This window comes from Macrobrachium nipponense, chromosome 25 (genome assembly GCF_015104395.2).
Source record: "Macrobrachium nipponense isolate FS-2020 chromosome 25, ASM1510439v2, whole genome shotgun sequence".
In the NCBI taxonomy this organism is placed as follows: domain Eukaryota; kingdom Metazoa; phylum Arthropoda; class Malacostraca; order Decapoda; family Palaemonidae; genus Macrobrachium; species Macrobrachium nipponense.
The window spans coordinates 66,818,325-66,836,105 of record NC_087214.1 but is presented as its reverse complement, the minus strand read 5'-3'; the positions used below and the strand labels follow the sequence as shown (position 1 = coordinate 66,836,105).

The window sequence follows — 17,781 nt, the reverse complement described above, 5'->3', positions numbered from 1 at the left end:
TATAAAATTATCTCCGTGCAATATCAGGATATAATGGCTTTGTACATTTGTGAATGTCATTTATTTATTTTCTCATAGTTTGCCATTTTCTCATTTGCTCCATATTTTTTTATCATTATTATTTTATCAATTTAATCTCTTATATATTTTTTTTCATTCTTATCATTTTCTTTGATCGTCCTTCTTTGCTTTTTCCGTCTCTATGTCAATGGACACTGACCAACAATCCTGTGACTGTTTTATTTATTTGCTAAAAATAAAAAAAAAATGTAAAAGATCCAGTTTTTAAAAAAATTAGAAATAATGCAATTGGGTTTTTCTTTTTCTTCAAAAGCTGTGACTGTTGATGATGTCACCTCACAAAATTTCATGACGTCAAACATTTTTTCCTTTTTTATTTCCAAAATCAGTCTCTTAAGATCGAAAGAGTAACCACAATAAGCAGTCCATTTGCTTTTAGAGTTTCTCACCAGGGCAAACTATTTCAAAAGTCATTTCATGCTAAGAGATTTTGAAGGAGACTGAAGAGAGATCTCTCAGACTTCCTTTTTGTTGAAAGTCGTCATTAACGCCAGAAATATATTTATAAATATTTATTCTCAAATGTACAACAGCCTCGGGACAGTGGGAGTGTGCTTGATATATAGACACCCAATCTTCATTTAAAGTAAAAATAAAAAACACCAACCAACTCAAAAATGAGAGAGAGAGAGTGAGAGAGAGAGAGAGATATATATACTATATCAGATTATAAAGATGTAAAGCATTAAACAACAGAATAAAATAAAAATCACCAAAAAAAAAAAAAAAAAAAAAAAACTCCCACCCAAACTGAAAGAGTGATGGACTGACTCCCGGATGCGTGTGTCTTCTCTTCTCTTCCGCTGGCGCAGGGCGTACAGTTTCCACGTCAACGGGGAAGGGCAGCTGGCTCCCGTGCCGTTCCCTCCAGACGCCCTGCTGGCACCCGGCATCCCTCGGCACGCCCGTCAGATCAACACCTTGCACCACGGCGAAGTGGTCTGCGCCGTCACCATCAGCAACCCCACCAAGTACGTCTACACGGGCGGAAAAGGTTGCGTTAAAGTCTGGGACATCAGTCAGCCTGGGTCCAAGAGTCCCGTCTCCCAGCTGGATTGCTTGGTGAGTAGCTGTTGTTGTGAGTTTCCAGGTTCCAGTGTCCAGGATTTTGGATTTTCTCCCTGCTTTTATTTTATTTTATTTTTTTCTCCCTCCGACCCCCTGGGTGTTAGTTAAGTAGCGAATTTCCTGAATTTCTGTTCTCCCCTGTGTTGAGTAGTGAGTTTCCAGGTTCCAGTTTCCAAGGAGTTTCTTCCTTCCTGCTTTGTTTTGTTTTCTCCCCTGGTGTTGAGCAGTGAGTTTCCAGTTTCCAGTAGTTTCTACCTGCTTTGTTAGTTTCCTCCCTTTGTGTTGAGTAGTGTTTCCAGGTTCCAGTTTCCAGGAGTTCCTTCCTGCTATATTTTGTTTTCTCCCCTTGTGTTAAGTAGTGAGTTTCCGGTTTCCAGGAGTTCCCTGAATTTTTGCCCCCCCCCCCCCCCCCCCCCCCCCCCCCTCCGTGTTGAGTAGTGTTTCCAGGTTCCAGTTTCCAGGAGTCCTGAATTTTGGTTTTTCTTCCCCCCACCCCTCCCCTTCGTTGAGTAGTGAGTTCCAAGTTCCAGTTTCCAGGAATTTCTCTTATCTGCTCTTTGGTCCCCCCCCCCCCCAGCCCTACCCAGCCCCCTGTGTTGAAGTAGTGAGTTCCAAGTTCCAGTTTCCAGGAGTTTCTTCCGTCTTTTTGTCATCCCCCCCACCCCAATGTGTTGAGTAGTGAGTTCCATGTTCCAGTTTCCAGGAGGCTTGCTATTCCGCCTCCTGCATTTTTTCCCCCCGGAACGTTTGTTTTTCCAGACTTTGTGGTCTCTTTCTTTATTTTCTTAGTGTTTATGCTTCCAGGAATTGTGGTCTCCGCCTCTCTCTGTTTTCCAAGTGTTTATGCCTTCCAGAGATCCCACTACTCGGTCTCCTTCCACAAGCTTCCAGAAGATAATGACACTGGATCTAGCTTGCCAAATGTTTCTAGAAATTCTATTGCAATATTTTTCATTTTTATTTTATGCTTCTAGAAACAGTTATTCATTCTCCTTGCTTTTGAGATGTTTCTAGAAATCCTATATTTGATCTACTGTCTTCAGACGTTCTGTGGAATTTCTTATCTACTTTCCAGTTTGAAATAATGCTCGCCTTCGTTTAACCTATTTCCAGAATGTTTTAAAAGCATGCCTTTTTGTGTGTGTGTGTGTGTGTGTGTGTCAAAACTTACCATGGCTCCAAGAGTGTTGATTACCACTTAGCACCAGAACTGCTTGTGTGCTTCCGTGTGTGTATGTGTGTTTTTGCGAGCTGTGTTTCTATAAGGTTTTTCTTTGTTAAGTTTTAATTAATCATTGGTGCGTCTACGAGAGGTCTATAGTGTCGTATGTGACATGGCTTGACCTATGTTAGGCATCTTGTCATATGTGAGTTGTCCTCTCACGTGTTTTATTACTTTCACCGCTAATGGAGGTATGAGGTATATAGCCTGTCACGTGTTGGTATATAAGTCATATGTGAGGTACCTTGACAGCAAAGATAATATAATTTATCACCTACTAAGGTACCGGTCACATGCTATTTAGATATCTCGCCAGACGCATAGGAAAAAAATCTTTGAGCGTGTTTTTTTTTTTTTTTTTTTTTTTTTAAGAACCGTGTCACACTTGCGAGAGTATCTTGCCAAAAGTGAATGTTTCCTGTGTTAAGTAACAATTCCACGCAATACCTTCCTTGAGCAGCGATTAAATTGTTTGTAAAGAGGCTTTTTTGGTTGTGCTAACATTTTTTTTTATATAAAGAAGTTTGTTTCACCATGCTAATTACTAGAGCGCCTAAATATTTGTACGCTGCTCCGGGACTTAAAAGAGAAATGTAGCAGTGTGAGCTGTTGAAATTCAGAATAGAGGAGGTGGTGGGGTGGATGGGGGTGGGGGGGGGGGTTTGTTTACCTTTTGATGTCGGCGGGCATCAAAGGAGGGTCCCCCAAAACTTAATGCGATGTGAAGAAACCGACGTCGGTCTCTTAAACAAGAACTGCTTTAATTGACCTGTTTTTGGAGAATAACTTAGGAGTTTTCGTGGATTAAGTGGGTCCTGTAAATAAGGTTATACACTTGACCTGTTTTTGAGAATAACTCACGTTTTAACTTAGTAAATATTACGGCTTTTCTCGGAAAATAAATTGTTTTTTTAATTGACAAATGGGGCGCGTAAATATTATTCATACCTTGTCCGGAGGATATCTTACATTTTTAGTTCATTAAATTAATTTAATTTTTAAAAAATGACTTTTTATCAGATGAAAAGTACAATTTTTTTTTTATTTACGTTGTCTGTTTGTGAAGGAAAGAAAAATTTGCCTAACATAACCACTGGAGTGAAATTTTTATTTCTGAAAAAATACGAAATTAAAAGCACTGCAAACAAACAGATAAACAAGTCAACAAACAAAACCACATAGTTACAGACACCACAAACACCAGAACACGAGTCATTAAAAGCCAAGGCAGTGGTCCGTGACGCCTTAATAATAATACCATTTTAGAATCTTTTTTTTTTTTTTTCAAAACATTTTTCGACAACAGCCGTTTGTTTTCGTAAGCGTTTTACTCTCCTCTCTCTCTCTCTCTCTCTCTCTCTCTCTCTCTCTTTAATGGATAACATCAGTGGTTACAGAGCTGTTAAAAACAATATTTCATAAAATTAACGTTGGTATATAATCCACAAAAATTATGGAGATTCATATAACCGTAAAAATTAAATATTTTCTCAACTCATTTGTTTTTCTCTCTCTCTCTCTCTCTCTCTCTCTCTCTCTCTCTCTCTCTGTGTGTGTGTGTGGGTGTGTGTGTGGTTAATGCATGAAAGCATTGATTTTCTTTAACTTGTATATATTTAAAAAAATAATTACTGTAACAGGTCAGTCTACCAAAATCAAAATTATGAGGAAAAAAAATTGAAGACTGGCATGGTTAACTATAACTGTTTAAATATAACATTTCATAACGATAACAGTTGTGATTCAGTCCACCAAATTTTTTGAGAATTAAAACAAAAAGCTAAAAATGAAAAATAATTTTTTCAACTTCATTGAAGAAATCATCACTGGTAAGTGGCATGGCACTGTCTTGCCCCGGAGGTGATAATGAAGGGATGAGAAGGACTTCTTCAAGGTCGAAAACCCTGTGCATCTTAATAGGACTCAAGTCCTTATGGTAATGCCATGAAGATAAGGGCTTCCTTCTTTTACCAGACTCGTTTTCTCGTTTTCAGTAAATTACTATTAATATTATTATTACTCTTACTAAGTTCTTCGCAAAATTAAGGGACATGAGAATTCATTTGTAATGCAGGGTAAATGTCGGAGAGAGAGAGAGAGAGAGAGAGAGAGAGAGAGAGAGAGAGAGAGAGAGAGAGCTGGAACAAATCCCACACTGAAATTTAGTCATAGATAAAAATAGTATTTAAGAAATTCTCTGTTCATTTATTTATTTCAAGAGAAGAAACTGAAAGTATATCTCTGAGAGAGAGAGAGAGAGAGAGAGTCTTTACTTGAATTTGTTATTCGATGAAAAAATAATTGTAAGAAATTCTCCATCCAATTATATCGAGAAACTGAAAAAGTGTATCCGTGTGAGAGAGAGAGAGAGAGAGAGAGAGAGAGAGAGAGAGAGAATCAAGTCTTTTCATTAAATATTATTCATAGTTTAAAATAGAAAAAATGACATGGAAATTATGCACCCAATTATATCAAGAGACCGAACTGAAAAAGTGTTAGTATCCGTGAGAGAGAGAGAGAGAGAGAGAGAGAGAGAGAGAGAGAGAGAGAGAGAGAGAGCACATAACCCCGAGGTAAAAACTATCAACAGGTCTTGGTCGTTGCAAAAGCAAATGCCATTAGCGGGGCTCTTGATTCACGGTAAGACGCATTTAGCAAACATGGCCGCCCTGAATAAACATCCCCCAAACATCTCTTGTGTGGAAATCATCAGAGCCCCTCTTTCTGCGGTGTGTCTTGTGCAAACACCCAGCCCTCCCTCTCTCTCTCTCTCTCTCTCTCTCTCTCTCTCTCTCTCTCTGATGAACCTCGAAATGTTGGAAACCAAGTGTTATTTTAAGGTCACTTTCTCTGTAAAAATATAAATCTTTTGCTTAAAATCCATTTATACACGATCTCTCTTTCTTTTTAGCCGGTCATTTCTCTCTCTCTCTCTCTCTCTCTCTCTCTCTCTCTCTCTCTCTCTCCCTTTGCACTACTGCTTGCTCTTATTGCTTGCGTCTATCTCTGAATGTCTTTGCCAATCTCGGCAAAATTCAAGAGTCTCTCTCTCTCTCTCTCTCTCTCTCTCTCTCTCATCGTCTCTCTCTCTCTCTCTCTCTCTCTCTCTTGCTGATAACATTACCCCCCTATCAAAACTTCTGAAGGAGACGGCGGCAGGGGGTTGAAAAAGATTCCACCGCATTTTTGATCCGGCTAGAGAGAGAGAGAGAGAGAGAGAGAGAGAGAGAAATTCACTTACTTGAAAAAATCGCGTGGATTAGAGCGGAAGGAGGACGCGTGCGCGCGCAAACTGTGGTGTGCATGGATGTTGGAGACTACTTGGAAGGCGCGAGAGATTAGTGGTGTAAGTGTTACTGTGTGTCCTTGTGTTCGTGTGTGTGGATATCACAAGTATTGGCGTCTTCATAAAGAGAGAATGGCAAGAATGAGAGAGAGAGAGAGAGAAGAGAGAGAGAGAGAGAGAGAGTTGGAAGGGTTTGCAGAAAACAAGTCATTTCATTTCGTACTCAGTGTGAATTGCCCATCACACAGGTCCTCATTCTACGGTAACCAGCTTTGTGATCTATAGGCCTATAGCTTGTCAGGGTTCTCAACCTACGGATTCTTATTATTATCAACCTGTGGTTCTCAGCTCAAAGTTATCAGTGTAGGGGTCCCAGTAAGGATGTATCAGCCTAGGATTGCCAGGCCCTGGAATACCTGTCCAGGATTCCCAGTATGGTGGGATTCCAGTGCAGTTTTCTAGTGTTCCGAGATACTACGCTGTTTAGGCTGATGGTAATTAACTGCAAAATGGACCATCTTTGAAAGCTGCACTCTTTTGTATCTCTCAGCAACTGATTCCTATATATCAGTAGCCAGTAGCTTTATTTTCATTAACTGGTACCTCTAGCAGTGGCTGCTACCTACTACTCAGCAGTGACTTCTGCTTCTGTAATGTGCTACCTCCTTCAGCAGTGACTTCTGCTTCTGTAATGTGCTACCTCCTTCAGCAGTTCTGCTTTGAGTAACTAGTTCAGTCAGCGACACCCTTCTTTTGCTGTATCTTCAGCTCCTATGCCTGTGTGATGCAAGGTGACCTGCCTGTCTCTACAGGTATGATTTTGGCCCCTGTTCCATCGGCCTGAAACGCTGTGATGTTCCATCTACCACTATAAGGTAGCCATGTGACATCCGCCAAGCTATACCACGTCCCTGTATGTTTTGTCGGAGAGGAATGCCTGTTTTTGCACTACCAGGCTTTAGAATTCTCTCCTTTCTTCTGTTTTTCCTGCCTCTTATAACTTAACCTACCCATCTTTGGGAGACGAATATGGTAGAAGAATATGTATCCTTTCCTTTGAATAATGCTGCTGTATTCTCTCATTTCCTCTGTGTATCTTTTTTCCTCTAAATATGAGCGAGTTAGCGTCCTTACAGCTCGTTCGGGTTGCCCCAGGCCCCTCAGAGTTAATTAAGCGAGTTGACGTCATCAAGTTGCCGCTCCCGTCGCCGACCTTTTCCAAAATCAAATAAAAAATAAAAAGGACCCAAGATTTCACGCACCTGTCACCATTTCGATATTGCCAAGTCCAGAGCTCCAGTAAATTCCTTGTGTACATCATTGCATATCTCGGCGTTCTGAGACATGCATTCGGTATTCGACGGTATGCATATGATGGAGGGGAGAGAGAGAGAGAGAGAGAGAGAGAGAGAACACCCCTGTCCCTTCAGACGCGCTTATGCAGTTACGTGAGAGAGAGAGAGAGAGAGAGAGAGAGAGAGAGAGAGAGAGAGGATCTGCAGGTATCGTATTCGGAGTTTGGTTGAAATTTTAGTCGGAAAATCCGCAAAATGTGCAGAGAGAGAGAGAGAGCGAGAGAGAGAGAGAGAGAGAGAGAGAGAGAGAGAGAGAGGGGGGGGGGGATCTACTGATTTGATAAAACTTTAACGTTTTAATAGAGACTAAAAACTGAAGGATTTTCAAGACTTAAAACACTTGTGGAAAGACTAATTCTTAGACGCAGTTGATAATCCTTAGCAAAAGGCTTTCAAGATAAGTCTTCCCACAAATCTCAGCTCTTTGAAAACCATCTCAGATTTTGGATTATTCTCCCAATAAATCCTACTTCATTCTTTGAGAGCCCTCTTAGGATTGAAGGGATTATTCCCCTGAAGAAATCCTACGTCTCGAAAATTCTTTTCAAGCTGAATTTTGTTGGGGTGAGGGTATGTGATTAGGGGTTTTTTTTTTTTTCGGGGTGGGGGGGGGGGGTGTGGAGGAGCCAAGGCGTAGTAGGTAGGAGTTTATTCTGGGCCTCACGACGAAGGAGGCACTTTCAAAGACTATTCTGAGAAGTGGCCTTTGGCCCACCACATTTTTCAGACGTTTTTGGAAAGGTGGAACACGTTCGGGGGGGTGTGCCTTACATTCCTCAGCTGTTGCTTCTGCATCGCTTAACAATGCTTCCTTGGGGGGGGGGGGATGGGTGTTGTCTATAGCCTACATCCTACCCCCCTTTTTTTCCGTTCCCCTTCCGCTCCCTCCCACTCCCTCTCTCTCCCACCTCCCGCCATTTACCCTCCCTTCCCCCAGCTATTGCCACTACCCCTCATCTGGTGAACTAACCATTTGCCTTCCCCCTTCCCTATCCTCTTCCCTCTCCCCTCCCCTATCCCCTTTCCCTCCTCCTCCTCTGAACCCCCTTTTTCCCCTTCCCTAACCCTTCTTTCTGTTCCACCTCCTCTGAGCCCCCCCATTTATTTCCCCTTCCCCAACCATTTTCCCCTCGTCTGAACGCCCATTTCCAATTCCCCCCCACCTTCCATTCCTTTTCCCCTTCCCTACATCCTCCTAACTCCTCCCTCCTCCTAATCAAATGAACCCCTTTTCCCCATCCCCATCCCCTCCCCCCACCCCCCCCATGACCCAAGAAGTGGTTGGTCTGGAGACCAACACCTCTCCTTAGAATCCCCGAAGCTCAAAACAAGGATCCTTTCGAATCGGCAAATAATCCCGGTTAAATCCAATTGGGCGATCTTAATCGCTCCTTCTATCGCTCTGTCCCCATCCTATATCCCTCTCTATCCCCCCCCCCCCCCTCCCATCCTACATCACCTCTCTATCCCGACCTGTCCAGCGAAGGATTAAGGCTGCGGGATGGGAAGGAGCAGCAACTTGCGAAGTGTGGGAAGGCTTTGAAACGCTGCCTGCCAGAGAGAGAGGTTCCTCAAGGCGAGGATTTGCTGAATCCCCCTGTTTCTCGAGGATTACCATCCGAGGGGCTTTGAGCGTTGTTTATTGCAGTCATTGGGGATTATCTCGTTGGTTTCTCCTCTCTCTCTCTCTCTCTCTCTCTCTCTCTCTCTCTCACACACACATTTTGTCAGTGGTGTTTGTGCCGTCTGTTAAGAAAGTTTCCAAAAACAAACTTTGTTGTTAACAAGTTTGCTAAGTTGAAGCAATATATGAGAGAGAGAGAGAGAGAGAGAGTAGGACTCTCTCTCTCTCACTCACATTTTGTCAGTGGTGTTTGTACCGTCTGTTAAGAAAGTTTCCCAAAAAACAACCTTTTTCTGTTGCCAAGTTTGCTAAGTAGAAGCAATATATGAGAGAGAGTGTGTGTATGTGTAGGAATTCTCGAATTCTCGCTTTTCTTTTGTGACACCCTGTAGCAACCGGGGGTGGGGTGGGGGAGGGGAGCGATGCCTCGCGAGAGGCGAATGGTGTAAACAAGCGCGAAAAGAGAAGAAGAAGAAGATAGAAACTCGTTGGTGGTGATCAAACTTTCATCGTTGAGCTTGTCGGACAAGATCAGGCCAGCCCTGAGCACATGTTTCTGACACTCACTCTGAAGCAGAGAGAGAGAGAGAGAGAGAGAGAATACTTGGAGGATAGTTTCATCTCTCTCTGGGAGAGGACGGGGGATTATTACCTCGTCGAGGTAGTCTTTTGTAAATGGTTTCGGGGATTATTTGTGGTGGAGAGTGTGGCCGATGTTTGGGAGGTTAATCCTTCGAGGTTCTTCGGGGGATTATTACCTCGTCGAGGCCATAAGTGGGTGGATTGTCATAATTTGTAGTAAATAGAGAGAGAGAGAGAGAGAGAGAGAGAGAGAGGAGAGAGAGAGAGAGCAGAACTGTCAAACGGTTCATCCTCTATTGAGAATAGTGCTTACCTCGTCGAGGTAGTGATTTCTCATCGAAAGCAGAGAATTTGTATAATAAAAGAATAGAGGTTCCAATATCGTCTCAGAAATAATAATAATAATAATAATAATAATAAAAGATGTCATACAGACAGACATGGATACTACGACCACCCCAGTGGGGCGACATATAACGAAGTCTCTCTCTCTCTCTCTCTCTCTCTCTCTCTCTCTCTCTCGTGTTTACACAAGACCACAATAAAACATACTCAGAATAGCGAGCCCGCCTCTTGCATACTTAGCGGGGCCATTATATGATAATGCGGAGACCAACGAACTTATTCAGGCGATGACTCTCTCTCTCTCTCTCTCTCTCTCTCTCTCTCTCTCTCTCTCTCTCTCAGATACCGAGGCTCAAAGCTTGTGACGATAAAATTGCAACGCGAATTTCATGGAAGGAATAATAAAACTCTCGAGTTGGGAATTGTTCCGTTTTGGCTTCTTAGTTACGAGAGAGAGAGAGAGAGAGAGAGAGAAGAAGGCTTGCCGGGAAGGGAGGCTAAATAAGTCACACAGAGTTAGACATAGACACAAAGACACCAGCGGCCACCAGTAAAAGAGAGAGAGAGAGAGAGAGAGAGAGAGAATCTTCGGATGTTAACTCCTGACTTTTATGATAGTTTGAAGCCAAAACTCCACCCCATAACACGAAGTGACGTTTAACCACCACGTAACTATTTCTGTCTATTTTTTATTGCCATTCTCGCTGCTTCTCATAAGCAGTCGTCTGTGATGTGGGATGGTCTCTCTCTCTCTCTCTCTCTCTCTCTCTCTCACCTGCTTTTTCTTAGATTTTCTCTCTCGATGTCTTACTGGGTCTATCTTTACGGCAAGTCTCTCTCTCTCTCTCTCTCTCTCTCTCTCTCTCTCTCTCTCTCTCTCTCTCTCTCTAAGTATTTTACTTTATCTATCTTTTCGTCAAGCTTCAAGTATCTCTCTCTCTCTTCTCTCTCTCTCTTCTCTCTCTCTCTCTCTCTCTCTCTCCGAATTAAAAAAAAAAATATGCCGTATGCCAGAATCTCTGCAGGAATAAAAGAAATAATAATAATAGAATAAAAATAAACAAAATCAAAAGATTGATGAATCGTACTTCAGCGGATCTTTATAAGGATTGCACGCAAATAAGGGGCCATGGTAACTATTTTAGTGGACTGGCCACGTGATCTGGGTACGTAGGGGACGGTAGGAGATGCTCAGATTTTGTCTTGATTAGGTCCTTGTCATACGTACCCGAAATTTTTTATTTTTCTTCTTTTTTTTATTGAAGTTTTTCTCTTGATTTTTTTATTTCCTATTATATATTTTATATTTTGATATTCTAATTGTTATTGTATTTGTTTATATGGGTATTTTGTTTATTCTTGCATTCTTCCTCTTACTCTCAATTATTCATTGACTATTTGCTATTTCATTCTTCTAATTTAATATTTCATTTAAATCATTTTCTCTTCGTATTTTATTTACTATGACAATTTTTTTTTTCTCATAATTTTTTTTTTTACTTTTTACATAATATTTCTTTACTATCACATTTTTACCTATATAATTTATTCAATATTGTATTATTTACCGGATTTCATTCGTGAATAGGTATATTTGTTTTTTTTTTTTCCAAGATAACAAGACAAAGACTAATACTTTTTTTTTTTTACTTATGTTGTTTATCGTACTAGAAAAATTATCATAATTCTCCTCGCTTTCAAAATTGGGAATTTGAGTCAGTTCTGCTAGTGTCTGGAACAGGATAAAGTTTTTCTGGAAAAGGATAAAGTCGCATGAATGACAGAATGTGACGGGAATAGGAATGGGAATTGAATGAGGTTGAAAAGGAAAATTCAGTTGACAATAATTTAGGTGAATGTGGTGAGGGACCAAGTCTACAGAGAATGTTTTTAAAAACCGATAAACGTTCGAATTATTGTGATGGTAGAGAAGGACTACACAATCCTAAGTAGTAGCAGCCATGTCCAACAATCCCTTCCCTTCCCCCTCCCCCCTCCCCTTCCCCCCATCTTGGAATGGGAACCCCCCACTTGCCACCATTAGTATTCACTCCGGGAATCCAGCACCAAGCTTTTCTACTCGAACTGCCATTGGACCCCTTCCCCTTGTCCCAAAACGCCCCCTCCCACCTCATACACCCTCCTACACCCTTGCCCTGAACTCTCACCTCCATTCCCCCCCCCCCCCCCCCCCCCCCCCCCCCCTTCCCCCCCCCACTCAAACCGATAGGATTATTGCAGTGTTTTACTGAGGGGTGGTCGTCCGGCGGCCGAGGTTTATCTTGGAGTTCACCTCCTGAATGGCTAATGAGGTATGGCAGGAGGAAGGAAGGAAGGAAGAAGGAAGGAGAGTCCCTGGAGGAATATCCTCGACTTCTCAGGGGAAAGAGGGGAAGGGGAGGAGGAATGTCCTTAAAAAGCCTCTGAAGGGGAGAGGTGCTCCTTGGGAATCTATTTTAGATAATATTGATAAGATGTCTTCATCGCCTGACCAATACTCTAATGTCACTTTCCTCTTTCCCTCCTTTCCAGCAACGTGACAGCTACATCAGATCCGTGAAACTTTTGCCTGACGGAAGAACCCTGCTGGTGGGCGGCGAGGCTTCCACCCTCAGCATCTGGGACCTGGCCACGCCCACGCCCAGGATCAAGGCCGAGCTCACCTCGGCCGCCCCGGCCTGCTACGCCCTGGCCATCAGCCCGGACTCCAAAGTCTGCTTCAGTTGCTGTAGCGACGGAAACATCGCCGTGTGGGACCTCCACAACCAGACGCTGGTGCGGCAGTTCCAGGGACACACCGACGGCGCCTCCTGCATCGACATCTCCCCCGACGGCACCAAGCTCTGGACGGGAGGCCTCGACAACACCGTCAGGTCGTGGGACCTTCGGGAGGGGAGGCAGCTACAGCAGCACGACTTCACCAGCCAGATCTTCTCGCTGGGCTTCTGCCCGACGGGCGAGTGGTTAGCCGTGGGCATGGAGAGCTCCAACGTGGAGGTGCTCCACGTCAACAAGCCGGACAAGTACCAGCTCCACCTGCACGAGTCCTGCGTCCTGTCGCTCAAGTTCGCCTCCGCCGGGAAGTGGTTCGTCTCCACCGGGAAGGACAACCTCCTCAATGCGTGGCGGACGCCCTATGGAGCCTCCATATTCCAGGTCAGTCTGGCTTAGACCGATGCCAAAGGAGTTCTTATTCTTAAGTTGCTTGACAAATATTGCTGATCAAAAGAATAAAGCATTTTATGTCGTGAGAATGTAGATACCTCTCTCTCTCTCTCTCTCTCTCTCTCTCTCTCTCTCTCTCTCTCTCTCTCTCTCTTTCCTGAGCATTGCAAATTAGACCTACTGCCTACTGACAATATTCTTTTCTCTCTTCTAACCATTGCAAATTAGGCCTATTGCCTACTAACAATATTTTTTCTCTTCTAACCATTGCAAATTAGGCCTACTGCCTACTGACAATATTTTTTTTCTCCCCCCTAACCATTGTAAATTAGGCCTACTGCCTACTGACAATATTCTTTTCTCTCTTCTAATCATTGCAAATTAGGCCTACTGCCTACTGACTTTTTTTCCTCTCTTCTAACCATTGCAAATTAGGCCTACTGCCTATTTTTTTCTCTCCTAACCATTGCAAATTAGGCCTACTGCTAACTGACAATATTCTTTCCTCTCTCCTCCCACAGTCGAAGGAGTCATCCTCAGTTCTAAGTTGCGACATCTCAGCCGACGACAAATATATCGTCACGGGATCCGGCGACAAAAAGGCCACAGTCTACGAGGTCATCTACTGAGGAACGGAGTCGTCACCTTCTGCTGCTGCTGCTACTACTTCTTCCTTCTCCTCCTCCTCCTCCTCCAGCTCCTCTTCTTGTAATACTTCTTGAAAGGGAAAACAAGAAAAAGGAAAGGAAAAAACATTCCCAGAATCGTCCACAACAACAACAGAAATCGAAGGCGTCTCATCTCTCCCGACTTGGAAGTGATCGATAAAAACGGTGATGTTTCTTAAGAATGAAGATACTGAAAAAAAAAATCTTTGCCTCGCCGATAAAAGATAGATAGAAAGATAATGAAAAGAAACAGTGATGTTTTCAAGGAAAAAAAAAAGAAAAAAGAAGAGATCCTTGCCTTGCCGATGCAAATAAAATTTAATCAAATTGCGAGTGAAAGGATATTCAGGTACACAAAAAAAATTAACAAGTCCATCTTTTCATTTATTCAATTGCCTTGATGGTGAACGATTCACCTCTCGTTTTTATCATGATTAATTTTTTTTCTTTTCCTTCAACACCGCAGCTTCTTCGGTTGTGAGTCATCGTCACCTACCTCATACTCATAATTATTTAATTATTGATAAAACTATATATAGACAATACTTCCTCTATGCAACGTAAGACGGAAAAGATTGAAAAATTTAAGAGACACGGAGGCTGATGCATTTAGACACTGAAGAGAGAGAGAGAGAGAGAGAGAGAGAGAGAGAGAGAGAGAGAGAGAGAGACTATATTCCTACGTCATGCGTCTAAACATGGCATTTAACTGAGATACGTCATCCCAAAATCGGACCCCAGACCTGGAATAGCATCGCTGGAAATTCTCTGGAAAGCTATTGGATGGTTTATTTATTTAATATATTCTGGAAAGCCATCAATCAGACAAACGCTTGCGCCCTTCGATTACCTGTCTTTTAGAGGTTGTTGTGGCCATAGCCTCTACCTCTGAGTAGGGCTCCAGAGGCCTCATAGACGAAGATAGAAGGATCCATGGACTGGATACCTGGAAGAAGAACTACTACCCGAGAACCTCATTCGTTTTCAGGTGACAGATCACTCGTTTCCTCTCCCCAGCGCCAACACCAGAATCAGAATCAGACAGGCACCTGGATTCCAGAATCAGGACTGCTGCATTCCAGAATGGGATTGACAGTCGAATTCCAGTATCATGGCACAGGGATTCCAGAATTGGAAGGGTTGCTAGATTCATCCATCAGTAGGACAGCTGGATTCCAGGATTCCAGAATCAGAGGGGTTGCTTGTTTCTAGAATTGGATTGACAGTCAAATTCCAGGCTCATGACGCCTGGATTCCAGGAAAATGACGGTTAGACTCCACGTTCATAACAGCTAGATTCCAGAGACAGAAAAGCAATTGAATTCCATAATCAGACCAGCTAGAATCCAGACAGAGAAGAACGGTTGAATTCCAGAATCAGACTAGCTGGAATCCAGACAGAGAAGAACGGTTGAATTCCAGAATCAGACCAGCAGGATTCCGGAGAGAGAAGAACGGTTGAATTTCAAAATCAGACCAGCTGGAATCCAGACAGAGAAGAACGGTTGAATTCTAGAATCAGACCAGCAGGATTCCAGACAGAGAAGAACGATTGAATTCCAGAATCAGACCAGCAGGATTCCAGACAGAGAAGAACGGTTGAATTCCAGAATCAGGCCAGCAGGATTCCTGACGGAGAAGACCAGTTGGATTCCATTCGGAATTCGAAGGAAACAAGGGATTAAAAAAGAAGCAAAAACACAAGAGAATTGTGAAGAAAAAGAAGAAGTTCAGACCGAGGAGAGTGAAATGCAAATGGACTGGTCATTGAGATTCTGTAGCTACATTCTGTAGCTACAAGATTTCGTAGAACGTTTTACAAGCCTGGGTTGGCATCAGGGAGGTACTAAGATACCCTCTAACAAGCGCACTGGACGGCCTGGCGGGCAAGGAAATTGGGCATCACAAGTAGGAGTGTCGTGTTCGAAGCGTAATGACCCCAGATAAAGATAGCTGAGAGAGAGAAAGCGGGAGAGAGAGAGAGAGAGAGAGAGAGGTTATAGGCCCGTCTTGTATCCGACCCGACTTCTTCTATGCTGAATGGATGGGATTCTGGGACGTTTTTCGTATACTAACAACAAATGTTATACAAGAACAGCGTTGTGAGAAGTGTGCAATTTTGTTCTCCGAATGAAGAAGGGAAGGGAGACAGGAAAATTTGCATTTTAGCCAGAATCTTTCTACAACTGTTATTTCGCCTTTTTTTGTTAAAGTAACGAAATACATACATAACATATATATATATATATATATATATATATATATATATATATATATATATATATATATATATATATATATAAAAATACATACTTATAACTGTACCAGTGCAAAGAGAGACAGTAGCAGAGACGTTAAAAATCTCAACACTGTCTCAAAATACTTTCCACACGATGGAATGACTAAATGCAAATAAAACAAAGTGTTAAAAAAATGATTTAAAAAAAATGATTATGCAAAGAAAAAATGCAAAAGAACGCGTAAATAATAATAACCGTGAAACATTATGCAAAGGACAACTTCGATAATCGTGTTTATTGTTTTTTTTTTCTTTTTAAACCGAGTGAACTACTGGAAAAAGTGGCCCATGTCATAGACTCATATCTTGTGAGAGATACAATGAAAAGTCATGAATGGAAAGGAAACTCACTACGAATACTACGGACAATTTTAATGAATGAAGTGAATAGCCTTGAACGCTACTGGATTATTATTATTCTTATTCCCACTATTATTTTTTGGGGGGTTGTGTGTGCGCACGCGCGTGCATAGGCTTTCTTTGAAAGCTACCCACGAGACACTGTGACTTGAACAATTGTGGTGAAAGTCAGACCGTATTTTGTGTGTGATTTTCTTCATTCATAAAAAGTAGTTATTGTTTTTTTTTTCTAATTTTGTCTACTTACAGTGCAAAAAGGACATTTCAGTTGTCTGCAGAGACGTGAGATAGAATGAAGAGCTACGAAAATGAAAAAGGGGGAAATGAAGCAAAATGAAAAATATTTCGATTGTGGAAATTTTTCATTGCATTGAACTCTCACCTTCTTTGGCCGACCTTTCCAAAAAATAAATAAATAAATAAAATAGAATAAATAATAATAAATGAAAGCAAAAAAGACGCTCCCTTTTTTTCTCCGGTTTAGAGAGTTTTTATTTATGTAATTATAAATATATAAATAGATATATAAATATATATATATAGTTTTTTCCCCTGCGAGGGAAATTTTTTTATTTGGTCAATTGACGTCGGTGTAGTATTTTTTTCTTTTTCTTTCTTTTAATTGTCATCAGCAGTTTTTTTCCGTTGATGTCTGTTACGACTGTGATAAAAAAAAAGTTTATAATAAACTAAATAGATCATTCTTACTACTATTTGACTATATATAAAAAAAGCAAACAAAAAAATAATCTTAAAACTTAAAAAAAGTGATGTTAATGAAAATAACATAACTTAGTAAGACTTATTATATTAAGAGCGATTGATTGATCGACTGGTTTTGCTCTTTATACATATAAATATAATGATACATGCGAGGAACAGACACACATGTGAAAAGTGGTCATATTTAGAAAACGGACATTTTTAAGGCGTCCCGCGAGGGTGGACAGAAAGACCCTCTCTGTTTTGAGAAAAAAAAAATAAAACCTTCTTAAACGAAGAAAAATGAATTTGTGAGGTAGAAAAAGACACTAAAAAAACTTGTGCTGTCCTGAAGGCTTCTTATGTCCACACCAGCAAAAATAAAAAAATAAAAAATAAAAAAAATCAATAGGTTTATTGTACACAAAATGATGAATGTCCTTACGTTGATCGGTGTGGCCTGTTTAAGAAACGGATTTTTAAAGTGAAAGTGGCTTTTTTTTTCTCTCTCTTTTTATTTATCACAAAGTCCTTCCTGTATAATATGATATTTATATACTGTAATGCCGATCTGTAATTCTACAGTTCAGATTCCACGTAGGCATTTAAAGTTGAACTTTCTTCACTTTTTTCGTAAGAAATATTCCCCACCTCTCCACCCTACGAAACCGTTTATTTATATAGAAAAAAAATGCTGTGTTCTTAAACAGGCCCCAGAAATATATTTATATAGGAAAAAAAAGGGTACATGAACTTTTTTTTTTTTGTCTCGTATCCGGGTCCTTTTTGCAATTGGGCAATTGGACCCACGAATTTGAATTTTAAAAAAATTATGTGAAAACTAAGCACGTAGAAGTATGTCGTTGAACCAAGTTTTTTCTTGTAAACACAAGTGTGCTAAGATTATTATTATTATTATTTATTGATAATAATAATATTAGTTTTTTTTTTTCAACGCCGTTATGATGGTTTTTCAAGGACGAAGAAGCACTTTTTAGATGATATTATTATGCAAGGTTTTTAA

General features: G+C 41.2%; 1 protein-coding gene across 1 annotated transcript in view; it reads left to right on the top strand.

Moving 5' to 3' along the window:
• LOC135199491 (protein groucho-like) overlaps nucleotides 1-15,403 on the top strand; it is a 47,016-nt gene extending 31,613 nt beyond the window's left edge. The window contains exons 5-7 of the mRNA XM_064227581.1: nucleotides 894-1,143; nucleotides 12,096-12,719; nucleotides 13,250-15,403. Of these exons, the coding sequence (XP_064083651.1) occupies nucleotides 894-1,143; nucleotides 12,096-12,719; nucleotides 13,250-13,357 (982 nt within the window). The 3' untranslated portion in view covers nucleotides 13,358-15,403. The remainder of the gene's footprint in view (nucleotides 1-893; nucleotides 1,144-12,095; nucleotides 12,720-13,249) is intronic.
• The last annotated feature ends 2,378 nt before the right edge of the window (nucleotides 15,404-17,781 follow it).